Source organism: Cucurbita pepo, chromosome LG15 (assembly GCF_002806865.2).
Source record: "Cucurbita pepo subsp. pepo cultivar mu-cu-16 chromosome LG15, ASM280686v2, whole genome shotgun sequence".
NCBI classification, from domain to species: Eukaryota; Viridiplantae; Streptophyta; class Magnoliopsida; order Cucurbitales; family Cucurbitaceae; genus Cucurbita; species Cucurbita pepo.
Window position 1 is genome coordinate 8,080,926 of NC_036652.1, and position 25,155 is coordinate 8,106,080.

A 25,155-nucleotide genomic window follows, 5' to 3' on the forward strand; every position below is an offset into this window, starting at 1 on the left:
TTTATACATGATTTTGTAATTGAAAATTTTACAGGCGTCTCCAATAGAGTGCTAGGGTCTTATCGACGAATAACTTTTCTAGTGGAGATTTTTCCATATAAAATTTTTATGCGTGATGAGTAAATTTTTTTATTATATTTATCTGTGGAGTCAATTATGTTGTTTATTAAAACACTCCTCCCTCGACTCTGAAAGAAGGCATCTATACATTCAGCTTGCTTCCTTATTTATATTCTCCCTGTCTAGCAAAGGTAAGCAGAAAGCCAAAAACCAGGTGGTCACATAGAGACGGAGAAATGAGGAGCATGAAAGGAGAGGTGTCATTGAACCTGCCCGCCGAGAAAGCATGGCAGATGTACAGAGACAACGAGGTTATCAGTAAAATCAATCCTGAGCTGCTTTCTCGAGCTGAATATGTTCAAGGAGATGGCGGCCCTGGAACTCTCAGGCTCTTCAAGCTTGGCCCTGGTACCTCTCTCTCTCTCTCTCTCTCTCTCTCTAGATATTCTTGTTTTAAATATCTTCTTAATTTTTTTGTTTCCATATACAAATCCATGAAAACCATAGCTGAATTCTTAGTTTTTAATAATAGACACTGCTTGTTGGGTGGATTTTAAACACCGTCAAGATATCTAACATCTTTGTTTACAAGGGAAAAAAAGTGATAGCGTAGTGTAATAAATGAGTTATTATTGATTATGATGAGACGTGTAGCCTTGAGAAGCTACGTGGGGGAGTCGGTGGAGAAGATAGAGAAGGTGGAGACAGGTCGATCAGTGAGCTACGACGTGGTGGGAGGAGAGCTAATGAAGATGTATAATCCATACAAAGTGACCTTCACGTTCACTCCCGTGGAAGGAAAAGAGACGGAAATGTGCACCGCTCAGTGGCAAGCTGAATACGAGCCACTGTCTCCCACCATCCCTCCACCGGACAAGGCTAGGGATGCTGCCTTGCGGTTCCTCCAGTGCTTTGACAAGTTTGACCTCAGCTTCTAGAGCCCTCAACACAATCCTTCCTCTATATTTCAGTGTATGGAATAAGTTTGGAAAGGGTAGAGCAGTCCATGCTCTCTCTCTCTCTCTCTCTCTCTCTCTCTCTCTCTCTCTGTCTTGTGAAAATCTAGTTGGGTCATGTCAATCCTGTGTGAGAAACTTCTCTAGTTCTGGATTAGGTGCCATCTCTGAATTTATGTATGTGATGTTAACGAAGTGCAAAGCCCAACGGGGAAGTCAAGAACAGTTGGGTGACTTTTAGGCACGAATCTAGTTTTTTTTTTTTTTTTTTTTTTTTTTTTTTTTTTTTTTTTTTTTTTTTTTTTTTTAAAAAAAAAAAAAAAAAAAAAAAAAAAAAAAAAAAAAAAAAAAAAAAAAAAAAAAAAAAAGAGTATGAAAATGGGTCAACTAAGTGCTTTTAAGCAAGTTTCATGATATGAAGTAAATTGGTATTTGGTAAATTTTATATTTAAATCTGAAAAGGTCAGTTACCATGTTTAGTAAATGAATCTTGATTAAAGATTATATATTATAATTTAATAATTGCTTAAATTTGTATATGTTTTGAACTTTATTCTAATTTTGTTTGTAAAATCTAATGTGATTTTCTTTTTAAAAAATTTGCATTGAAGTGACACTGATAAATGTAATTTTCTTTTGAAAATCCGTTTTTTGATTAATTTATAATCACTTTTAATACAAATTCAAACGTAGCCAAATGGTATTATACATAATTGCACTAATTTCATGCTTGGCTGATTAGTTGGGATTAGGACGTTGTTAATCTAATTTAGTTGTTTACTTAAGCTATGCCTTTCAAGCAATTCAACTTGATTACCATAATTGAGGTTTTATATGCATCACTCATTATAAATTCAATTAAACAGTAACACAAAGTTAAATTCAATTTCAAGATCCTCTAATGTTGAGAAGTAAAATCGCTTTTCACACTCGAAGCTATATTAGTTTGTGTGCGAAGTAAGATTGTGACGTGACATATTATTAACACACAACATGAATGTAAAATTATGAACGAAACTCTATATGTGCTTGTGTTTGATCTTATCACTAATCAATTGTGTCTCCCTGGTGGGTTTGTCCCAATAGTTGCTTTCGTACGATCAAAGCATACATTTTAGTTTGAAAAGGAAAATGGTCATGCATCAAGCACAAGATGGATTCCTTCACGCAATTTCGCTTCTTCAATCAACACAACTGATCCAAGAACAACCCTTAAAGTTGATGCTGCAAGCATCGTGACTTTTTGGTAATCTTTGACACTAACCCTCAGTTCTACTGTAATTTCGATCATAATAGACTTAAACGAACTTGTGATAGGTGGTTTCTATTTGGTCACATATATTGGAGATGGACTAGCATAATACAATTCTATTTTTTAACGATATTATTTTTACAACAGTAAAAAAGGAATTTGGACCACTTAATTTTTTTTTTTTNTTTTTTTTTTTTTTTTTTTTTTTTTTTTTATGGTCAAAAGTTGCATATTAATGCTTAAATCTATTAAATTAATAAAAGAAAATCTTAAAAGACCAAAAAGAAAATTTTTAAAAGCAAAAAAAAAAAAAAAAAAAAAAAAAAAAAAAAAAAAAAAAANTAAAAAAAAAAAAAAAAAAAAAAAAAAAAAAAAAACAACAATGGAGTTTCTTATACAAAGGACAGCGCGTGTAACGTGACTTCCCAAATCCGTGAATCAATCGATAGGTTGGTAAAAGCGAAGGCATTATATATTCTGGCGCCATAACCTTCGCGCCAAAAGCAACTCTTCCCGCCAATTCCCTCTCTACATAAACCCTAAAACATCTCTACAATTTTCATCGAATCCTAATTCCACTTTCTCTACAAATCTTCACCATGGTGGTTCCTCTCGGCCCTGGCAAGTTCTACGGCAGCAGCCTCCCTCGTCCACGCTATTACACCGATGTCAAGCTCAACAACGAGCGTATTGATCCACCTACGCCGGTCCTCGATCCGCTTCTCTCATGGGCAAACGAGGCTCATTGGTCTATGGGTGGCCTCAGCTTTAATCGCCTGAGGCTTCAAGGTCGAATCGAAGGTAATGTCCACAAACTTCGAGCCGAGCGCGAGAAGGTTGTTAAGCTGGACTCTGCGCCAAAGAGATCTAACCCTGACGACGAAGCTGCGGGCGATCGCCAATTCAAGAAGTCGAAATCTGTATCTCCACCGCCGGCGCCGATGGCAGCAAAGAGACGGCGATTTATGGCTCTGTTTGACGACGACGATGATGATGTTGGCGTGTACAAGGAAGAGACTGGGGTTGTGAAGAGGAGGTTGGTGAAGAAGCTGGGAGATGATTTTGATCGAGTGGCTGCAGAGAGTAAGGGAAATCAATTAAAGAGGGATAGAAGCTCGGAAATCAATGGGGTTTGTGAATCTGTAATGAAGATCGTTGAAGAGATTAACGATGAAAATACAAGGGGGGAAAAGGTCAACACTGAAAGAAAACGGAAGAGTGGTGGAAGAGTGGAGACTGGTTCTGTTTCTGGGACAAGAACATCTCCCAGATTGGCTAAATTGATTTGATATATGGATATAGTATAGGGTGTTAGCTTTTGTTTTTTTCTTCTCTTAATTCTTTCTTGGTTTCTGGTATTCATAACTGGGCCAAGTTCTGTAATGTTGCTGCTTTCTTTGTTTGGCTGTGGAAATGTGATAATGGAATGTGGTTCTGCAATTTAAAGGTCCATATGATTGGTGCATAACACAATTGATATCTTATCTTTTGGATGAAATTATCTGAAGATTGCCTCCTGAGTTCAAGGGGGAAAACCATCAATCTAACCCCTTTGATCTTATCTTAGGGGAAAAAACTCGTTTTCCCGGGGGAAGCATTGTGTAAGGAGCTGAAATTGAAACTAAACTTACTGCGGACAAGGTGTTTGAAAGAATTCTGCAATGATATATTAAGCTGTTATGTCTTCAAGGCTCGTTCTACTTTTTCTAAGATCTCTTAGTGCCCCTCTGCAAGCTTTTTTCATTGCAAAAGCCTTTTGCTCTTGGCTGTTTTGCTCCAATTTGATGTAAGCCTTCTGGCCTTCATTTCATTACAAAGACAAACAGTTTCCTGATCTCTCTGAACTGTTCAATCATTTTTCACCATGTTCTTCAACTAAGGGAACGTTTTTTTCATTTCTGGGTTTTCATTTAATTGAATTGTTTGTTGTGTTGCCACAGGCCGTGGGGACTTCACTTTTTTACAAAACGAAAGAACTGTTTTGACTTCTCAGTCAGGCCAGGTATGCTCCTTGTTCGTTCATTTTCACCATATTTTTGGATCCAGTTAGTAGTTTAGTGATGAACATCAGAACAAGTTGAGACCACCCTTCAAAAAATCCAGTAAATTCCCTGTATTTCTTCCAACCATTACAAAAAAAAAAAAAATAGAACTGTAAATCTCTTATTAAGAAGCCTTCTGGAGAAACGAGCTCAATTCCAAAAGAACAGAAGAGAAAGTAATAATTCATATAAACCCATCAACCCATGGGATGTGTATCAAGAAGCAGAAAAGCATAAATTTGGATGATAAAAATCTCACCTCCGCTAATTTAGAGAATGATTCTGGGTTTATAAACAAAGAATATTCTCTCTATTGACTGGAGGCCTTTTGGGGAAGCCCAAAACAAAACTAATTTAGAGAAGGATACTCTCTCTATTGACATGAGGCCTTTTGGGTAAGCCCAAAGCAAAGTCATGAAAGCGTGTTCGTCTAACATAAATCTCCGGCCACCCAAATGAAGAAGAAGAAGAAGTTCCCACTTAAGGATGGGAATCAAGACTGTATATATGCAAGTAAATTCCACGAAGATGACAAAACGAAGGGCATAAACCAGAACAAAAAGATATACCCCTGTTCTTCTTTTGCTCATCACCCCATGATCAGCGAGTACGACTGGGATGTTGCTTGTGGTGGGTTGTTTCTGGGTCTTATTCCTTATTGTCAGCCATTGCCAAAACAGCTCGATTTTCAAATCTGTTAGTCTGTGATTTCAGGGCTTTCTGTGGGCTCTCTGCTTTTGTGTTTTTCCTTTGTTTCCTTCCTCTTTCGGTGTTAAGGGCAGTGAGAGAAAATGAAAAACTTTCCTGTGGATTGATTCAATGGGCAGATCCAAAGGATTTATACATGCCAAGACATAGATGATGGGTAAGCCAAATGATTGTCTGGAATAACAGTTTGGCTTAGGCTCTGTTTTGACCTTCTCTCTGCTAATCTCTATGTGTTCATGAACTTCAAGAATATTTCCTTTTTGGGTTTGCATTTAATTGACTTTGTATGTATGAATGATGAGTTTCCAAAGATATTGTTCCTAATCATACTCGAACAAGAATTAGTTTTATCTCCTCATAATAGATGCAAATGGCATATGGGTGCCCCTATGGCCCTACCCATGAAAATGAACATGGGGACAGATAATTAATGGATGCCTTCTTTGACAATAATCTCACGACCTCTTTTTTTGACTCGCTCATCCTTCTGGTTGAATCCATGTCAATCCCTCATTTATTCCTCTACTGTAGCTTATGAACAATTCTTTGCTTTTCCCAGTTTCATCCTCTTCAAAATTCTCTCCCGCTTCCGATCCAAACAGTTCTTTTGATCATGTCTTCTTCTTCTTCTTCTTCTTCACGCAGTTTCTTCTGCGCTGTATTTTCGATTCTAATCTCCATTCCCATCTCAGTCTCGGCTACAGAGTTCGTCTTCAACACCAATTTCACTTCCACTAATACTTTGCTCTTCGGCAACGCCACAGTTGAGTCTTCTGTTCTTATTCTCACTAGAGATACCCCTTTCTCCATCGGCCGTGCCCTTTACCCCTTTAAGATTCCCATCTTTTCCTCCAATTCTTCATTTTCCTTTGCAACTTCTTTCATCTTTTCTGTCACCCCTCAGCCAAATCTTCTCCCGGGCCATGGATTTGCCTTCCTCTTCACACCCTCTACTGGAATCAACGGCACCAGCTCGGCTCAGCATTTGGGGATTTTCAATTTCACCAATAATGGCAACCCCAATAACCATGTCTTCGCTGTTGAGTTCGACACTTTCCAAAATCAAGAGTTCAATGACACCAATGATAACCATGTGGGCGTGGATTTGAATTCTCTCCAGTCCACTGTTTCCGCTGCAGCAGGGTTTTGGAGTGGACCAGATGATGGAGAATTCAAGCAGCTGGAGATCAATAATGGAGAAACTTATCAGGTTTGGATTGAATGTCTAGATTCTTTGCTTAATATTACAATGGCTGAAGTGGGAGTGAAAAAACCTAGAAAGCCATTGATTTCTCTGTCTGTTAATTTTTCTGGATTGCTTTTGGATAAGATGTATGTGGGATTTACAGCAGCCACAGGGCAATTAGTTCAAAGCCATAAGATATTATCTTGGAGCTTTAGTTCCACTAACTTTTCTATTGCTGATGCTTTAGTGATAACGAATTTGCCATCTTTTGCTCCTCAAAAGCTGGCCTCCATTTTCGAGTCGATATCTTTCATATTGGGGATAACTGTGGGTGGTGCTGGACTTGTAATTCTATGTAGTGTTGTTGTTGTTATTACCAAAAGAAGGGGACAAAAGAAACCAAAGGATGATGAAATTGAAGAGTGGGAGTTAGAATATTGGCCGCATCGGTTTGCTTATGAAGATGTTTATGAAGCAACTGAGGGGTTCTCAGAAGGCAATGTGATTGGGTTTGGGCGCAACGGGAAGGTCTATAAAGGGACCTTAGGGAGATCAAAAGTTGCTGTGAAGAGAATCTGTGTTGAAGGTGAGAGTGGGATGAGGGAGTTTGTGGCTGAGATTTCAAGCCTGGGAAGATTACAGCATAGAAATCTTGTGAAGCTTATTGGATGGTGTAAGAAGGAGAAAGGAAGCTTATTCTTAATGTATGATTACATGGAAAATGGAAGTCTAGACAAGAAGCTATTCGAGTGTGATGAGAATGCAATGCTGAGTTGGGGGGAAAGGATGAAGGTTTTGAGAGATGTAGCCACTGGGCTGCTATATCTGCACCAAGGTTGGGATTACAAGGTTCTACATAGAGATATAAAGCCCAACAACGTGCTACTCGACAAGGACATGAATGCAAAGTTAGGAGACTTTGGGTTGGCTCGAATGCAACCCCATGAGAAAACGGCAGACACAACTCAAGTGATGGGAACCGTTGGGTATATGGCACCAGAGGTGGTTCGAACAGGTCGAGTATCGGCACAGGCAGACGTTTTCGGGTTTGGGGTGTTGGTTTTGGAGGTGATTTGTGGGAGGAGAGCAATAGAAGAGGGGAAGCCATGGTTGATAGATTGGGTAATGGAGAGGAATGAGGTTGGATTTGTAGTTGATGAGAGATTGAAAGTTGGTGGGAATGAGATTGATGAAATGGAGAGAATGGTTTGTTTGGGGTTATTGTGTGCGCAGCCTGAGGCTGGTTCAAGGCCAACAATGCAACAAGTTGTGAACATTTTGTGTGAGGGAAATGGAAATGGAAATGGTTCAGATGATGGATTGTTGAACAGATTAAGATCAACAAGAACACTGTCTGAGATTTATGGAGGCAACCATTGCCAGCAGCATCCAACGTTTGAACAAATCAAAACATCTTCCTCTTCAACATCGCTCGTTGATTCGGATATTTTAAGGATTGGCCGCTAGTAGAAGTTTTGATTGTTTGGATGCAAGTTGGTTTTGTAAATTCAGTATAAATACTGTCTTTAATTCATCTTATTATTTTACTTAATTGTTACATTTTCTAATATATATACATATATATATATAATGATACTAGAGTCGACGATTTTAATTAGGGACTGGATATCAGAATTTTTAACAACGAAATAAAATTGTGAATTAAAAATATGACAAAACAATGAATATATAAAGCACGTATGAAATAAACTTCAACAATGCGGGGATAGCTCAGTTGGGAGAGCGTCAGACTGAAGATCTGAAGGTCGCGTGTTCGATCCACGCTCACCGCATTAAATTATTTCTTTTTTCTTGTATGGAAATGGGCCTCCTACATCGAGTTAACGGGCCTGTATTGGGCATGAAAAACAAAAACTGGAACGATGGGCCTACTATATCAAGTTAACAGGCCTATATTGGGCTGAAAAGTAAAAACTAACTGGCCCGATGGGCCTACTCTATCAAGTTAACGGGCCTAAATTCGGCTGTAAAAAGAAAAAAGATGGCCATGTAAGATATAAGTGGGCCTAGTGTTTTTTTTACAGAAATGGGCCTAAAGCTGGCCCATGTTTGATATAAGTGGGCCTACTGTTTTTTTAGAAATGGGCCTATTATATGGCCTTTTTTGGGCTATAAAAAGCAAAAACAGGCCCATTTTTGTATATAAGTGGGCCTACAGTTTCTTTTTGGTATGGAAATGGGCATACTATATTGAGTTTACGAGCTTATATTGGTCTATGAAAAATTTAAAAACTGGTCCATGTTTTTTATAGAAATGTTTCTACTGCATGGAGCTTATGGGCCTGTACCGACGTGATAATCTGGATAAGGGTGGGACGACCACCCAAATGAACCGATCGAAGGGATTTGACTTATTTGAGTTGAATGATAGCGATCGAATTAAATGCAATGAGCTCATCTCATTGAAGAAAAGGCCAAACCTAAATTGTAGTCTTGAAATCGTAAAATAAAATTTGATATTAATTTCGAAACTTGTAAGTATATGATCAATTTAATTAAATGTTTTTAAATGAATATGAATCCTATAAAAAAAAATACATATGAGGGCCCTTAATTATAGAAGATTCCTCGCTTAATCATAATTAACTCGTAATTCCGTTAGGGTCTTAATCATAATTAACTCGTAATTCCGTTAGGGTTGCAATAAGTTGATTAATTTAAAAATAAATGATAATTGTGATTAGGGCTTTGAGATATTGAGATAAAATATGAAAGAAAAAGAGCAAAAGATTGAAAACGTGAAAGGGCATTATTTTGTATTGATTTAGCCAATACTTTTATATAAAGTTATATTTGCTCCAAAGTGATTCAAGCTTATCCCATATCCCCAAATCCCACATGCTTTCACTAATTTGTAGGCCTACTATCATTATTTTATGAGACCCACATCGAAATGGATTAAGATTTTCCCGCAATTTAAATAGGAGCATGACTCATGTCTATATCATAATTATATTAATTTGGTATAATTTTGATAATATTTTTTAAATTATTAATTATTCAAATTAATAAAAATAATTTATACTTTCCCCTTTCTTTCAAAAATTTATATCAAGCTCGAATTTAGGCCACACTTGGTACTTACCAATGTGCTTCGAGCTAGGTCTCAAACACGTGTCTGATGCTTTTCCATCGGTCTTTTTCAATATGAATGCAAAGAGTTGTTGAAAAAGAAATGGATAGGAGATATGTATGTCGGTTGTTATAACTAATAATTTATTATATTATATGCTAAATAATAATAATCTAATTATAGCATGAATGATTCAAATGTTAATTATTAATCAGCTTCATATTATCAATTTTTAATTGTGTTCGATAGCCATACAAAAAAACGTTTTTCATTTGTTTAATACTATGCTATAATATTTTATTTCATAATTGAATACTTTTTCGTACTCCTACTTTGAATTCAAATTTCAATTCTTTATAAAAAAATAAAAAAAAATAAAAAAAAATCTTAAAATTAAGATTTATAGCGTAATTATAAAATTTTGGTAATTTTTTAAAAATTTTAAAATTTATTAACTTTCTATTGAAGAGCGAGCAAATTAGGAAGAAATTTTAAAATCGTTGACTTTTTACTTATATATATATATATATATATATATATATATTATCTCTTTCCTTTTTTGCCCCAATTTTACCTGTTTGGAAGTGTATATCACATTAAATTTTATAAGGAAAACACTTCAACTTTCTTTTTTTACCCTTTTATTAACATTATTTCTTTTACCAATTTACTACATTCTCATCCCAAACAATTACCATTTATCTTATGATGGGCATGGTAAAATTCAGTGAGCTGAATTGATCGTGCATAATGTACGCCGCCCATCAATGATGGTTCATTAATATCCATAGACTCTTTCCCCCTTCCTAACTATAAATAAGATCGAATGAAGCTCGAACCAAACTAAGAATAAAACGAATTCCATTCTCTCTTAAATAAAAGAATTTCTTTGAGCTTTTAATAGTCAGGAAGCAGGTCGGGTGGGTTTTCTCCTGTAATTTTGTTCCCGCCTTGAGAAAGACATACATAAGAGGTATATCTAGCGTGTGGATGATCTATTGAGACTGTATTTATTTTGTTTATGTTTTTTTTAATCGATTATTTCTTAATATTGGAATTTAATTTTGAAATTATGAATTAATTTGACACAAATTCTAAGAGTCAAAATCTTATGAAAATTGGAGTTTATTGAAATTTAATTTATAGAATAATATGTCGGGGAATAATTGTCTTGTAGCGCAGTGGCTTCCCACCAGGTCGAAGGTTTTGTTGACGGCCACGTCAGCCTATGAGAAAAGGATGAAAAATTTTAAAAAAATAAAAATAAAATGGATTTAGTGTTTTACGTGATTGGTTCCCTTGGGACAAGGAGAACGGTGGCAAAAAGACAAAAACAATAATGTAGTACCGGAAATGACAATATTACCCCTCAACATTACCCATAACCTTATTATATGTTAAAAAGTACATGTTTTTTCTCTTTATGATTTGATTAGTAGTATATTTTATTTTATTTTCAACATTGAATTAGTTTATATTTTCTTTATTTGAAGGTATTAGTGGGTAGTTTGTATCCCATCTCTATTTCTCATTTGTTTGTTTGAGTAATAATATTTTCAGATCTATTCACACATTTTATGGACAAATATTGTATCAGTAATAAGTTTATAATATTTAAAATTTAAAATTCAATTTTATCTCTAAATTTTAAAGTTTGTTCTCATATGAATTTTTAAATTATTGTGGTCATTAATGTTTGTAAAATATCTGTTTTAGTCTCTAAATTGATGCATAACTATCACCTAAATAGTTGGGAAAAGATTGAGACATTTTTTAAATTCAATTTAATTATTTAACTAGTAAATGTTTGCTGACGTACAAATTATTTATAAGAATAGGTGGATAATAAATAATAAAAAATTATGAAATTAAATAAAATTGTATAAATAATTGTATAATACAAAGTTATATCCAATAATCTAATTTTATGAAAATAACTTACTATTTTTAAATAATCAAGTTTTTGAACTATGTAATTGTTATTTTATTTTTCTATCTAATATTTGATTATCAAACATCTGTCTCATATTAATATGCTTTGAAATCAGGCTGATAAGTGCACATATTGTAAAATATTATAATTAATTTATTAAAATAAACAACAATTGGGTGAATTATCCTCTGGTTGGCGTAGAAATTTCTTTCCAAAAACCAATGAGTGTTCTGTTTGGACAACCACGCTGAGTTTGGATAAAGCTCACACATCAATGCTTACACACAAATCCACGTGTCGCCTATACTGCCACCTGTCGTTGATAACTGGGCCAGATTGCTGAATGTCGCCACGTTTCAATCGTGATTCACACAAATCTTTTTGAAATAGTTTCCATTTTCCAATTCTTTTATGCATCATTCTATTATCAGATAAAGTGTAACTTTTGGATAAGATGAAGACAAAAAATAAAAGAAAAAAAGGTTTAGCTAATTAGAATTGGTTTGTTTTTTTGACTAATTAAAAAAAAAAAAAAAAAAAAGGATATTCGAGAGTTATCCGAACTATTTTGTAATAATATTGCAGCATGGCAATTAGTTCAGCTGACGTGGAATTAGCTGTCTAATCCACAATGCAGTGGACCCGGCATTATCTTTGACGCGGCGGCTCGTTTATCAGCTAGTATGGGTCAACCCGACCCGAAAATTTTGCTATAAACAATTTCAATTTTCCTATCGGGAATTTCATTCGAATTCCAAAAACACGTGAATCAAGTTTCTACTTCAACATCTGCTTTGAGCCATGGTGAAGATCCCGGTAAATGTACGGAATACCGGTGAGGATGACTTGTTGTGTGGAACGGCGAGCTTTTCCGATGTATTTTTTAGGTTTCTAGAGGAAGGTGAGATGTCGTCGGGAAATTACTGTACATCTGGTGACCGGAATGGTTACCCTGACGACGAAGAGGATGGAAACTCCTGCGATTTGGAAGAGAGTAGGGCGTTTTGGATCTCTCAAGATGAACTTCTTCAGGTACGATCCAGTAATTATGATTTTAATTAGGTCGTAAACAGAGGAGCGATTTCTGTAAATTGATTGTTGAGTTTGATTTTTCAGGCGACGTTACGGAGAACGAGTTCGATTGAGTCGAGAATCCGCCGAGCGACGGCGGAGATTCTGAGGGAAATGAACATAGAGTCGACGATATGTAAGTGCGGGACGTCGCCGGCAGGAGGCTGCCGGAGTTGTTGGCAGAGAGAGATCTGTAATCGGATGCGAATCGCCAGTTTCAATTGCGCGGTGTGCAAATCGAAATGGAAAAGCGCATCTGACATTCCATCAGGTAAACAGAAACAACAAATTGATGATTGACCTAACCGATCAACAGAACTGAAAATCAACCAAAAAATGGAATCGAATTAGGAATCTAATTGGAAGAATCCCTAATTTTCAGGCGAACATTCGTATTTGGAAGTTGTGGACAATTCGAGTTCGAGAAGAGGCGAAATTCGCGTGGTGATCGAGCTCAATTTTAGGGCAGAGTTCGAGATGGCGAGAGCGAGTGAAGAATACAACAAATTAATCAGGCGATTACCGGAGGTATTCGTCGGGAAATCAGAGCGATTATGGTCTCTGATTAAGATCCTATGCGCGGCGGCGAAGAGGTGCACTAAGGAGAAGAAGATGCATCTGGCTCCATGGAGGAAACAGAAATACATGCAATCGAAGTGGCTAGGGAGGAGGGAGAGGGCGGCGGAGACGTCGGCGGATCTGCCGGTGAATTTCTCGGACCGGCCGGCAAAGTCGAAGGCGTCGATGCTAACATTCGATCTGCTAGACAATTTGGCTGGCCTGCATTGCAGCGCAGTTGAAGTTGTTTGAGACTGAATTTTTGGGGGTTAGGTTTTGTTAGAATGTGTTCATAAATCAAATTGATTATGCTCTCTTTTAATGCCCAGAGTTGTTATGAATTTGGTAGGTTTAAAATTTATATAAATAATATACTTCCGATTTTAATTCATTTTTATCCTCTTTACAGTCCATTTTGGTAATCAATTGAAGTTGTTGCACAATTCTATTTCTAATATAATCTTCTTTTTAGCAAATTAAATACAATGCAATTAAAAATATAAATTTGCTATATATAATATCTTCTTACCACTATACCTCTAAAAAAAATTATATTATATTTACTTTATTTATTATTATTATTATTTTGAGTTTAAATTCAAATATTTTTCACGACAAGGAAACTGCCTCTGGATCCATATCAGTTAAAGTGGTGGAATGCTCTTATGAGTTAAAACAGTTCTCTTAAAAATACCATTCAGTATTACAATACGCACACACGTACAGTTTACTTTAAACTCGAGAATACGTTCAGTCTTTGCAACTACAGATTCTAAACAAACAAGAGGATTGTAAGATATAAGAGTTAATACTCACGTACGTATGTGTTGACTTCAAACGTAAAATCAAATCAATGTCACACACGTCTCCACAAAAAAAACATGTTAATTTTAATCAAATCAATTTCATCATTTCTGGATGAAAAACATGTTTAAGTTTAATCAAATCAATTTCATCATCATGTCTGCATGAAAAACAGGTTAATTTTGGAGTGTTCTTGGAGCCCACGAGCGGCTGCCAAACTTGAGTTGAATTTTAAACCATAAAAGGGGAAGCAATTCCGTTGATTGTTATTACAAATCAAGGTTTTGTTTGTTTTGTTCTTTAAATCAATGGAGATTTTGGAAGATTCAGCAGCTCCCATGAGCCCCTTGAGCCAATACTTCAACACCTCTGCAATGTGTGTTTCTGTTCTGGGTTTCATTGAACTCGAAGCTCCAATTTCTGCCTCCCACGCTGTGTCCATTGGCACTCATGTTCTCATCCCTGCTAACCCACGTTTCAGTTCCATCATGGTTCCTCTTTCTCTCTTCTTCCACTAATAATATTATTAAATTTTATCGCAATTCATCCTTTAGTTTTATGATATGTTTGTTGCATATTATGTGTGTTAGAAATCACGACTCTCCACAATGACATGATATTGTCCACTTTGAGCTTACCAAAAGGTTTCCCCTCGAACAAAGTACACTACAAACCTCCCCTAAGACTTATGGAGCTCTCGAATTCGACTCCTCTTTTTGGAGCCCTCGATCAAAGTACACCCTTTGTTCGACACTTTAGTCACTTTTGACTACACCTTCGAAGCTCACAACTCTTTGTTCGATATTTGAGAATTCTATTTCATGGCTAAGTTTAGGGTCATGACTCTGATACCATGTTAGGAATCACAACTCTCCTATGATCTTGTTCACTTTGAGTATAAGCTCTCATTGATTTGCTTTGGGCTTCCCCAAAAGGCCTTATCTCAATGGAGATAGTATTCCTCACTTATAAACTCATGTGCGAATGAGTAGGCTTAGCCCTGAAGGGAGTAGACACTAGGCAGTGTGCCAGCAAGGACACTGGACATCTAAGGGAGGTGGATTGGGGGGTCCCACCGATTGGAGAAGGGAATGATTGCCAGCGAGGACGCTGACTTTGAAGGGAGGTGGATTGTGAGATCCCACATCGGTTGGGGAGGAGAACGAAACATTCTTTATAAGGGTGTAAAAACCTCTTCCCTAACAAATGAGTTTTAAAAACTCTCACGGGAATCCTGAAATAGAAAGCTGAGAGAGGATAATATATCTATTGATGTTGATTAAAAATTAAATTTACGATAACCTATCAACTTCATTTTTACGATCAGAATTGACGTGCAGGTGAAGGAAAAGTGGTTCGGGGAGAGAAAATGGAAGATGGTTGAGGTTAACTTAGAAGACCACATTTATACACCAAAATTTCCGGTGGATCTCTCACCATATGAATATGATGCTTACTTTGATGAATATGCTACAAACACAGCCACCAAACCCTTTAATCAAAGCATTCCTTTGTGGGAAATTCACGTTTTCAACTACCCTACAAGCCATGCACCATGCACTCTAATTTTCAAGGTTCATCACTCTATAGCCGATGGCTTTTGTCTTATGAACACCCTTTTAAGTTTCCTTAAGAGAGCCGATGATCCTTCTCTTCCTCTCACTTTCCCGTCTCGAAAACGCTCAAAACAACTCGAATATGCACACGATTTTGGTCGTCTTAGCCATTTCCCAGCTCGTCTTTTCTTATCTCTTTGCAACTTCATCTCGAACTTTGGATATAGTATCGCGAACACTTTTACTGAAGATGATCCAACGCCCATCAAACGAGAAGGAGATTCCATGCAACTCGTTAAGCCAATTGCCATATCCACCATGACTTTTTCCCTCGATCAAATCAAACAAATCAAGACTAAGCTTAACGCGGTATATATCTTTCATATTATAAATTATATGTTTCGTTCTTAAACTTTCTTAAACCTCTACCATATATTAACAGAGCGTTAATGATGTGATCACGGGAATCATATTCTTGGGAATTCGACTATACATGCAAGAACATAGCCCCGATTCAAGGGAGGCAAATTCAAGTGCATTGATTCTACTCAACACGAGAAAGGCTAAGGCTTACAAATCGGTTCAAGAGATGGTCGAAACCGACACGGACGCACCGTGGGGAAATAGAATCGCCTTTTTGCCAATGCCAATCCCTAAACTCATGGATTCTACTCTTTCAACTGCCCCTTTGGAGTTTGTGAAGGAAGCCAAAAAGAACATCATGTTGCAAAGAAGCCCTCTCTCAGGTATCGTCTATTGTCTAGTTTTGAAACGCTTTAAAAAGGTTAAACTGTGATGTCCCACATTGGTTGGGAAGGAGAACAAACCACCATTTATAATAAGAGTGTGGAAACCTTCCCTTAGCAGATGCGTGCTTTGAGGAAAAGTCTAAAGAGGACAATATTTGCTAGCGGTGGATCTGGGTCGTTACAAATAGTATTAGAGCCAAGTTTCGGACGATGTGCCAGCCTTCTCGTTGTTCCCCGAAGGGGGTAGACACGAGGCGGTGTGCCAGTAAAGACACGAGGCGGTTCCACATCGGTTGGAGGAAGGAAAGAGTGCTAGCGAGGACGCTGGGCTCCGAAGGGGGTGGATTGTGATGTTCCATATTGGTTGCGAGGAATCCCATAATGTTTAAAGGTTTAAATATAATTATTACTCATAAATATTGAGATTAACGTTTCTAATTTGAATTGTAGAGTCTAATTGTAACAATTGTGAGTTACATGGGAGACTTGAGGATTGTGTTTGGAGGTGAGAAGTGCTTCATAGATCTACACAAGTTGAAAGCATGCGTTGAAGATGCCTTCCAAAGGATGCTGATCGAAGCTCGTTTAAAAAATTAAAGTGATTTTAAACTTTTCCAAATTTTAGTTTTCATAAGCATAAACCCTAAACCCTACGCGGTGCGCTATTAGTATTAACGATCTATCAAACAAGATACAACTATGTCTTTCTTTTATATATACATTTATGTTGGTTTGAGTTTGTCTTGTCATGTTTCATACTTCAAATAAGTTAATTCGACCGTTCTATTCCTGTCTGAAAAAGTCTCATAAAACAGATATATTCAGTGTTATGGTCATACTTTTCAAATCACCGGGTGTTATGACATACACACAATCATGATAGCGTTAAGGAAAACTCAAAACCCTATTAATTAAGAAAAAGCTCCATGGAAGCCTCATGTATGTTCTCGAAAGCCTTCTCCATGCAAGACGTGAGTTTCTCCTCATCTATAAATTCTTTCTCGCTCAGAAGGGTAATTCTCAATTGTTCCATGTAGCTTATCACTGTTATCATCAAACTCTGAGGTATACCAACGACGGTAAAGTAGACTCCTTTTACTGGGTGACCACACATAGCCATTTTCTCCCTTGGCCCCATCATGTTAGATATGCTTAAGCTTGTATTTTGCGCCGTCTTGTACATAAATTTGGCTGCTACCTATCAAAAATTGCATACACGTGCATGGTTAGTACTTGTAAAAAGAAAAAAGGGTTAGTTTTTAGGAGTATTTGTGGACATACCTCTGGGCCCCTCAGCTTGTGTATCATCTCCATTAGCTTGCCAACAAGGAAAACAGCTGAAGAATATCTCTTTCTCTTAATCATTTTTTGTGCGGCTTTGATGAATTGGAGTGGGTTTGAAAGCTCATACTCAGTGGCTTTGGGAATGTCTATATGCAAGAACGCAAATCGATTCCCCCATGGAGCATTTGAGTTATTGGGCTTCAACATGTCTTGCACAGACTTGTAATTTTCAACCATCCTTGTGTTGATCAAAACCAATGCTGTCGAGTTTGAGTTGGTTGAGTCGGGACGAGTCTCTTGCATATATAATCGAAGTCCTAAGAAGATCATTCCCGTAATCACATCGTTGATCGTCTACTATACCATTAGTTCGTTAGAAGAATTAGAATATGATAAATCGTTTATATGAGTTGAAATGTAGAGAAATATATTGTAACAGCTCAAGCCCACAACTCATAGATATTGTCTGCTTTGACCCGTTATGTGTCGTCATCAATCTCAATGTGAGATCCCACATCGGTTGGAGAGGAGAATAAAATATTCTTTAGAATGTTTTAAAAGGAAAGCCCGAGAGGGAAAACCCAAAAAATGACAATATCTGCTAGTGGTTGGCTTGGACCGTTACAAATGATATCAGAGTCAACACTGGCGATGTGCCAGCAAGGAGGCTGAGCTCTGAGGGGGTGGACACGAGGTGGTGTGCCAGCAAGGATACTGGGCTTCGAAGGAGGTGGATTGTGAGATCGCACATTAGTTAGGGAGAATGAACGAATCATTCTTTATAAGGGTATGAAAACTTCTCCCTAATAGACGGGTATTAAAAACTTTGAGGAAAAGCCAAAAAAGAACAATACCTGTTAACAGTGGGCTTGAGCTGTTACACCCATGGTTTTAAAACATATCTACTAGGGAGAGGTTTTCACATCATTATAATGAATATTTTGTTCCCCTCTCCAACCGATGTAGAATCTAGTAGTAGATGCGTTTTAAAATCGTGAGGCTGACGACAATCCATAACGGGCCAAAATAAAAAATATCTATTAGAAATGGACTAAAACCGTGGAAATCATACCACTCGGAGTTTGGCTTTGATTTGCTTGATATGATGAAGAGAGAATGTGATTGTTCGTATTGCAAATGTCCTAAACTCCACATCATCACGACCAGATCTAATGGGTGTCAAGTGGTCTTCAAGAACACTGCTTTTCATCATGTTCCCACAAAAATCCAACACAGTATTCATAGATGACAACAAAAACTGCGACACGCAACCTAGAATGTGCCCTGATTGCTCTGCCTTAATTGTCCTTGAAGGAAAGGTCAAGGGAAGAGAAGGATTATGTGCTCTTGTCATGCTGGAAATAAGAACACCCATCAAAGAATAGCCATCGCCAAGTGAATGGTGAATCTTGAAAATTAGATTTCCAACTGCATTACTGGTCGGACAGTTGATGATATGAATTTCCCACAACGGTTTATTTTGAGACAACTCTTGTAGAGCGTAATTGGTCATATATTCATTGAAATAAGCATCGAAGAGTTGAAGTGACAAGTTGGAGGGTGGAGTATGCACAATAATATGCTCTTCAATCTTCACTTCAACTTTCTTCCATTTTCTCTCCCCATTTACGTCATTCACCTGTTTTCAAAACACGTTAATTTTCAAAGCAAAATCGAGAAACTAAGCTTATAATTTAACACAATATCGGGTCGAGAGTCGTATGTTAGGATAGTTGAAGTAAAGAGGTTGAGAGTGTACCATAATCGAAGTAAAGAGCGGGTTGAGACGGATGAGATGGTTAGGGAAGGACATAAATTTGAGTTCATCAATGGCGATTTCAAATTCCAAAACAGCAATAATAGAAACGGATAGTACTGAGCTGTTCATGTGCTGGGCAATAGGGCTAACTGGCTCAAGCAACTCATCTTCCTTCATCTCCATCGCCAATTCTCTAGATTTCAACTCTTTTTTTACCCAACCAAATTTCAATATATATATTGTAAAAACCACCAATCCCTTTAAATAAATGGGGTTTATTAATCATATTAATGGGTATCACAACTACTCTTCTATGTCTTATTGAATGTATTATTAACCTAGCTGTTCCAACCGATCCCGAAAATGGAAGTGTAAGAGAAATCACAGTACAAAAAAATTGGATTAAACTAAAATTGATATGTATTCGTTTCATCTTGTGAGATCTTGTGGTTGGAGAGTGAAACGAAACATTTCTTATAAGGTGTGTAAATCTCTTACTGGTAGATAGTTTTAAAATTGTGAGGCTGGTTAGACTTGGCCTGTTGCAAATGGTATCAAAGCAATCACCGGACCGGGCGAGACTCTAATCGGAGTAGGGCTAGACCCTCTCCTTCATAGTAGATGCGTTAATGCACTGTGTTGTGGGGCTAACTAGCTGATGACAATCTCATATTGCAATTTTCATCGTGCAAAATTTTCTATTTATTTTTGCATGGATCAAGCTTATGAATTCAAATCTTCAAATTTACTTGATTTTTATTTTTAATATCTTTAAAAAACACAAGACTTTCTTTTATAATTGAAATGAAATATATATTTTTTAAAATGTAAATTATATTATGTGATGACTTGTATAATAACAATAGTAGGGGTAAATAATTCTTGTCTCAACTCATACAAGTCTTTTATTAATGTCTTACCAAACTCTGTAGAAAAATTCTGGGTCTACTTGATGAGGTAATTAAGTTATTGCATAAATAATTTTTTTAATTATAAAATTGAAGCAAGAAAATAGAAGTTAATAATTAAGAACGTCTAATAAAATGGGAGAATTTGATTAGCGTGGTTGGTAATTGGTATTAATTGGTATTAATTAATCCATTTTTAAAAAATCTTTTGTTGCCTAATTTTGCTGTCCACTTTTATGCCTCTTGTTTCTTTGCTAGATTTTGTTAGTTAATTTAGTTGGAGGTTAAAAACCCGTAGAGTTTGGTTGGAGGTGACACTCGGTAGGAATTTTGTCAAGGACCCAGACCTAAAGATGTAGAGACGGTGAAGCCTTCCTCGTCTCACATTCTATTTCATTTTCCATCCTTACAAATTTTTTCATTTATTTTTTGTATGAACAGAGACAAGATTCCCTTCAAACACTTCCGAACTCTAATGATGTTTTTGATAGCTGTGATTTCAAGTGACGACTCTTCAGACACTGAATGAAACACATTCGTGCAATCACATAAGCTCTTTTAACCGCCACTGCCTGAACCATTTTTCTTGTCAAAGAACAAACTTCCCTCAAACAAAATATGTCATACTAATCAAAGCGATTCAACATAAACATAATTATGATATTGTTTACTTTAAACATAGGTTCTCCTGGTACAATCTCATTCTAAACTAATAAAGATAGTATTCATTATTTATAAACTTATGACCTTCTCCTTGAGTAGCCAACATGGGATTACCCCTCAACCATATTACTACGAGAAAAAAAAGATGCATAGCTTTAGTAGATAATGTCTAAATGGAAACCTCCATGAAAGCCTTATATATGTTCTCGAAAGCCTTGTTCATGCAGGAGGTGAGTTTCTCGTCATCTATAAATTCTTTCTCACTCCGAAACGTAATTCTCAAATCATCCATATAACTTATCATTGTTATCACCAAACTCTGCAAATAACAAATCATTAAATTCTTATATAACAACATATCAAACTCTTGCCTATTTGACATTCCTAAATTACCTGAGCTACACCAACCACGGTAAAGTAAACTCCTTTTACCGGATGACCACACACAGCCATTTTCTCCCTTGGCCCGATCATGTTTGATATCGCTAAGCTTGTATTTCTAAACGTCTTGTACATAAATTTGGCTGCTACCTATCAAAAATTTCATACACGTTTGTACTTGTAAAACAAAAAAGTGTTAGTTTTTAGGAGTATTTGTGGACATACCTCTGGGCCTCTCAGCTTGTGTATCATCTCCATTAGCTTGCCAACAAGGTAAACAGCTGAAGAATATCTCTTTCTCTTGATCATTTTTTGTGCGGCTTTGATGAATTGGAGTGGGTTTGAAAGCTCATACTCAGTGGCTTTGGGAATGTCTATATGCAAGAACCCAAATCGATTCCCCCATGGAGCATTTGAGTTATTGGGCTTCAACATGTCTTGCACAGACTTGTAATTTTCAACCATCCTTGTGTTGATCAAAACCAATGCTGTCGAGTTTGAGTTGGTTGAGTCGGGACGAGTTTCTTGCATATATAATCGAAGTCCTAAGAAGATCATTCCCGTAATCACATCGTTGATCGTCTATTATATCATCATTTCGTTAGAAGAATTAGAAATATATTATAACAATCCAAGTTCACTGATAATAGATATTGTTTGTTTTGACCTGTTATGTATCGTGGTCAGCTTCAGGGTTTTAAAAACATGAGATTTTCATACCCTTATAAAGAATGTTTCGGTTCTCCTCTTCAACAGATGTGGGATTTGCTAGTAGTATGAGGCTGACGATGATACGTAACGGGCCAGAGCAGACAATAGTGAGTAGAAAGGAAATCATACCACTCCAAGTTTGGTTTTGATTTGTTTGATTTGAGGAAGAGAGAATGTGATTGTCCGTATTGCAAATGTCCTAAACTCCACATCATCACGACCAGATCTAATGGGTGTCAAGTGGTCTTCAAGAACACTGCTTTTCATTATGTTCCAACCAAAATCCAACATAGTATTCATAGATGACAACAAAAACTGATACACACGACCTAGAATGTGCCCTGATTGCTCCAACTTAACTTTCCTTGAAGGAAAAGTTAAAGGAAGAGAAGGATCATGTGCTCTTGTCATGCTGGAAATAAGAACACCCATCAAAGAATAGCCATCGCCAAGTGAATGGTGAATCTTGAAAACTAGGTTTCCAACTGCATTACTGGTCGGACAGTTGATGATATGAATTTCCCACAACGGTTTATTTTGAGACAACTCTTGTAAAGCGTAATTGGTCATATATTCATTGAAATAAGCATCGAAGAGTTGAAGTGACAAGTTGGAGGGTGGAGTATGCACAATAATATGCTCTTCAATATTCACTTCAACTTTCTTCCATTTTCTCTCTCCATTTGTATCATTCACCTGTTCGATGCCTCAACTTCAAAATTTATCTAATAAATTGTAACACTCACGCCTAGCGTGGATATTGTCCACTTTGGCCCATTACGTATCCACGTCAGCGAGACAGAGGTTTCCACACCCTTATAAGGAATGTTTTATTCCCCTCTCTAATCAATGTGAGATCTCACAATCCACCTCTTGGAGACCAACGTCCTCACTAACACACCCCTTGGTATTTGACTCTGATACTATTTGTAATAACTCAAGCTCATCACTAGCTATTTTCCATTTTGGCTCATTACATATCGCTGTCAGCCTCACGGTTTTAAAATACGTTTATCAGGGAAAGGTTTTCACATCTTTATAAGAAATGTTTCGTTCCCTTCTCCAACCGACATGAGATCTCACATAAACTCTCTTAAACGTTTAAATTATATGTAATATAAGTCATTGAATTTCGAAAAATGTCTCACAAATTTCTTATGTCTAATAGACCATGATACTAAAACATAATCATTAAAAAAGTGGTTTTGTTTATTTTAAAATTATTTTCAAACATGTCGACTTTAAAAATAAAATCGAGACTAAACTTATAGTTTAACACAATATTGAATCGAGAGTACGATAAACCTAAGTTTAAGCATAGTATGATAGTAGAGATTAAAGAGAGTACCATAATAGAAGTAAAGAGCGGGTTGAGATGGATGAAATGCTTTGCAAACGACATAAATTGTAGTTCATCAATGGCCATTTCGAGTTCCAAAACAACAATAAGAGAAATGGATTGTACTGAGCTGTTCATGTGCTGCGCTGTAGGGCTAACTGGCTGAACCAACTCATCTTCTTTCATCTCCATCGCCAATGCTCTAGATTTCAACTCTTTCTTTACCCAACCAAACTTCAATAATACTATCTATATATATATATATCTTCAATGGAGTACGGTAAATCTCACTCTAATAAAAATTACCGTTCTCTTGAATTTAATAGAATTTACTGATCATATTAATAGATATCTAAACTGTTCATCTATGTCTTATTGAATGTACTATACATTATTATTCCAACGCTACTCAAGAATAGATTAGACTAAGAAAAATAGATTATATTCTCTTAGCGATAAAGCTAATCCTTTAGGTTTTTTTTTTTAATAATTAAGAGGGAACAACAAGTACCTTTCACATTCACAATAAAGGCATTTATTGCATTTTGCAGCTAAGAGGTTAAGAAACTTTTGAAGTTGTGGTCAAGAATTTAAGAGTTTGAAAATTTTGAAATTTAGGTTAAAAACTTAAGAGTTTGAAAATTTTGAAATTTAGGTTAAAAATTTAAGAGTATGTCTCCGCTAAAAACAAACAAATAAAATTTCACTTACAATTGTATCCGATGTGGCTTGGATGAGAGAGAAAACTAAATATTCTTTATAAAGTGTGAACATCTCTCTCTAGTAAACTAGTTTTAAAACTGTGAGGTTAATTGGGCTTCGATTGTTACAGATAGCATAAGAGCAATCATTGGACGGGGTGAAACATTGATCAGATTAGGGCTAAACTCTTTTCATAGTAGACACGTTTTAAAACCGTGAGATTGAGGAACTTGGACTGTTACAAATGGTATCAAAACAGTTACTGAACGGTATAAGACACTAGTCGAAGTAGGGTTAAACCTTTTCCATAGTAGACGCGTTTTAAAATCGTGAGATTTAGGAGATTGGTCTGTTACAAATGGTATTAGAGCAATCACTGGATGGTACTAGTCGGAGTAGGGCTAAACCTTTTCCATAGTAAACGTGTATTAAAATCGTGAGGTTGATTAAGCTTGGACTATTACAACTGGTATCAAAGCAACCATCGAACAGTGTGAGACACTGATCAAAGTAGGGCTGGACCCTTTCCATAGTAGACGAGCTTTAAAACCATGAATTTCCATAGTAGACGAGCTTTAAAACCATGAAGCTCATGAGCTTAGACGGTTACAATTGGTATCAAAGCAATCACCAGACGATGCAAGACACTAGTCGGAGTATGACTAAACTCTTTTCATAGTAAACGCGTTTTAAAACCGTGAGACTAACTGCGCTTGAACTATTACAAATGGTATAAGAGCAATCATCGGACAGTGCCAGACACTAGTCAGAGTAGGGATAGATTTTTTTCACAATAGACGCCTTTTCAAATCATGAGATTGATAGCAATATGTAACAGGCCAAAACAGACCAAAACAGACCATATGTACTAATGATAAACATAAACGTGCTAGAGTGTTTTGATTTATTTTCAATTGATTTTGACTCTCATAAATAGTTAGATCTATCCTACCTACCGGATTTAATTTCATACCTACTAGAATTAATTTTGTATCTAATAACTAAAAATATTATTTTCTTTTTCTTTTGGAAAATAGATTTAAGGTTTCTTTTTCTTTTGGAAAATAGATTTAAGGATATTATTAACTTCAGTTTTGGTTAAAGAATAACTGCTACCTATCTCTTATATTTATGAATACGATTTTCAATCCAGCGCTCATTTTCAACCCAGCTTCAGCCTCAGAATTTATTACTCGATCTAAGAATTTATTACTCGATCTATATTATAAACATGACTCCAAATATCTCCATAATTATGATATTGTTCAAACTAGATTTCACCTAAAAAAAATTTCATATTATCAAATATAGGTTGTCCGTAGTTAATATACCAATAATCTTTATCTTAAATTACAACGATTTATTGCATTATCGAGACCGTTATTAACTGCTGCAAGACATTTTCTAGAGGTTTAACAACCAGATCACAAGATGGTCTA

The 25,155-nt window shown here is 36.3% G+C and overlaps 7 protein-coding genes and 1 non-coding gene across 8 annotated transcripts; 6 read left to right on the top strand and 2 right to left on the bottom strand.

Moving 5' to 3' along the window:
* Positions 1–58: 58 nt before the first annotated feature.
* Positions 59–1,261, top strand: LOC111811825. Its single transcript, XM_023698866.1, has 2 exons — positions 59–468; positions 715–1,261. Exons 1-2 carry the CDS (start codon positions 297–299, stop codon positions 996–998), a joined length of 456 nt encoding a protein of 151 aa, XP_023554634.1. The 5' UTR covers positions 59–296; the 3' UTR covers positions 999–1,261.
* A 1,517-nt stretch (positions 1,262–2,778) lies between these two features.
* On the top strand, positions 2,779–3,734 carry LOC111811804. Its single transcript, XM_023698839.1, has one exon. It carries the CDS (start codon positions 2,868–2,870, stop codon positions 3,555–3,557), a length of 690 nt encoding a protein of 229 aa, XP_023554607.1. The 5' UTR covers positions 2,779–2,867; the 3' UTR covers positions 3,558–3,734.
* A 1,223-nt stretch (positions 3,735–4,957) lies between these two features.
* On the top strand, positions 4,958–7,803 carry LOC111811665 (probable L-type lectin-domain containing receptor kinase VII.2). Its single transcript, XM_023698655.1, has one exon. It carries the CDS (start codon positions 5,632–5,634, stop codon positions 7,669–7,671), a length of 2,040 nt encoding a protein of 679 aa, XP_023554423.1. The 5' UTR covers positions 4,958–5,631; the 3' UTR covers positions 7,672–7,803.
* A 121-nt stretch (positions 7,804–7,924) lies between these two features.
* On the top strand, positions 7,925–7,997 carry TRNAF-GAA. Its single transcript has one exon. It is a non-coding gene; the product is annotated as a tRNA-Phe (tRNA).
* A 3,995-nt stretch (positions 7,998–11,992) lies between these two features.
* LOC111811767 lies at positions 11,993–13,251 on the top strand. Its single transcript, XM_023698793.1, has 3 exons — positions 11,993–12,263; positions 12,348–12,573; positions 12,685–13,251. The coding sequence occupies exons 1-3, from the start codon at positions 12,033–12,035 to the stop codon at positions 13,110–13,112; spliced, it is 885 nt and encodes a 294-aa protein (XP_023554561.1). The 5' UTR covers positions 11,993–12,032; the 3' UTR covers positions 13,113–13,251.
* Positions 13,252–13,972: 721 nt separating this feature from the next.
* LOC111776457 (O-acyltransferase WSD1-like) lies at positions 13,973–16,566 on the top strand. Its single transcript, XM_023655893.1, has 4 exons — positions 13,973–14,155; positions 15,005–15,589; positions 15,663–16,004; positions 16,420–16,566. Exons 1-4 carry the CDS (start codon positions 13,973–13,975, stop codon positions 16,564–16,566), a joined length of 1,257 nt encoding a protein of 418 aa, XP_023511661.1.
* A 192-nt stretch (positions 16,567–16,758) lies between these two features.
* On the bottom strand, positions 16,759–19,143 carry LOC111811783. Its single transcript, XM_023698810.1, has 3 exons — positions 19,013–19,143; positions 17,251–17,607; positions 16,759–17,167 (listed from the first exon to the last, which is right to left on the bottom strand). Exons 1-3 carry the CDS (start codon positions 19,139–19,141, stop codon positions 16,877–16,879), a joined length of 777 nt encoding a protein of 258 aa, XP_023554578.1. The 5' UTR covers positions 19,142–19,143; the 3' UTR covers positions 16,759–16,876.
* Positions 19,144–20,526: 1,383 nt separating this feature from the next.
* LOC111811697 (O-acyltransferase WSD1-like) lies at positions 20,527–23,260 on the bottom strand. Its single transcript, XM_023698701.1, has 5 exons — positions 23,024–23,260; positions 21,805–22,371; positions 21,190–21,546; positions 20,977–21,114; positions 20,527–20,902 (listed from the first exon to the last, which is right to left on the bottom strand). The coding sequence occupies exons 1-5, from the start codon at positions 23,204–23,206 to the stop codon at positions 20,753–20,755; spliced, it is 1,395 nt and encodes a 464-aa protein (XP_023554469.1). The 5' UTR covers positions 23,207–23,260; the 3' UTR covers positions 20,527–20,752.
* Positions 23,261–25,155: the final 1,895 nt, after the last annotated feature.

What these genes read in the sequence shown, in the direction of transcription:
- LOC111811825 (XM_023698866.1), top strand. Translation starts at nt 297, where the DNA reads ATGAGGAGCATGAAAGGAGAGGTGTCATTGAACCTGCCCGCCGAGAAA. An exon ending in GCTCTTCAAGCTTGGCCCTG is followed by an intron (nt 469 to 714) that starts GTACCTCTCTCT and finishes TGAGACGTGTAG; the next exon opens with CCTTGAGAAGCTACGTGGGG.
- LOC111811804 (XM_023698839.1), top strand. Translation starts at nt 2,868, where the DNA reads ATGGTGGTTCCTCTCGGCCCTGGCAAGTTCTACGGCAGCAGCCTCCCT.
- LOC111811665 (XM_023698655.1), top strand. Translation starts at nt 5,632, where the DNA reads ATGTCTTCTTCTTCTTCTTCTTCTTCACGCAGTTTCTTCTGCGCTGTA.
- LOC111811767 (XM_023698793.1), top strand. Translation starts at nt 12,033, where the DNA reads ATGGTGAAGATCCCGGTAAATGTACGGAATACCGGTGAGGATGACTTG. An exon ending in CTCAAGATGAACTTCTTCAG is followed by an intron (nt 12,264 to 12,347) that starts GTACGATCCAGT and finishes TTGATTTTTCAG; the next exon opens with GCGACGTTACGGAGAACGAG. An exon ending in CGCATCTGACATTCCATCAG is followed by an intron (nt 12,574 to 12,684) that starts GTAAACAGAAAC and finishes CCTAATTTTCAG; the next exon opens with GCGAACATTCGTATTTGGAA.
- LOC111776457 (XM_023655893.1), top strand. Translation starts at nt 13,973, where the DNA reads ATGGAGATTTTGGAAGATTCAGCAGCTCCCATGAGCCCCTTGAGCCAA. An exon ending in CACGTTTCAGTTCCATCATG is followed by an intron (nt 14,156 to 15,004) that starts GTTCCTCTTTCT and finishes ATTGACGTGCAG; the next exon opens with GTGAAGGAAAAGTGGTTCGG. An exon ending in TCAAGACTAAGCTTAACGCG is followed by an intron (nt 15,590 to 15,662) that starts GTATATATCTTT and finishes ATATATTAACAG; the next exon opens with AGCGTTAATGATGTGATCAC.
- LOC111811783 (XM_023698810.1), bottom strand. Translation starts at nt 19,141, where the DNA reads ATGAACAGCTCAGTACTATCCGTTTCTATTATTGCTGTTTTGGAATTT. An exon ending in CGCTCTTTACTTCGATTATG is followed by an intron (nt 17,608 to 19,012) that starts GTACACTCTCAA and finishes ATGGTATAGTAG; the next exon opens with ACGATCAACGATGTGATTAC. An exon ending in ACAAGCTGAGGGGCCCAGAG is followed by an intron (nt 17,168 to 17,250) that starts GTATGTCCACAA and finishes AATTTTTGATAG; the next exon opens with GTAGCAGCCAAATTTATGTA.
- LOC111811697 (XM_023698701.1), bottom strand. Translation starts at nt 23,206, where the DNA reads ATGGAGATGAAAGAAGATGAGTTGGTTCAGCCAGTTAGCCCTACAGCG. An exon ending in ACAAGCTGAGAGGCCCAGAG is followed by an intron (nt 21,115 to 21,189) that starts GTATGTCCACAA and finishes AATTTTTGATAG; the next exon opens with GTAGCAGCCAAATTTATGTA. An exon ending in CCGTGGTTGGTGTAGCTCAG is followed by an intron (nt 20,903 to 20,976) that starts GTAATTTAGGAA and finishes TGTTATTTGCAG; the next exon opens with AGTTTGGTGATAACAATGAT.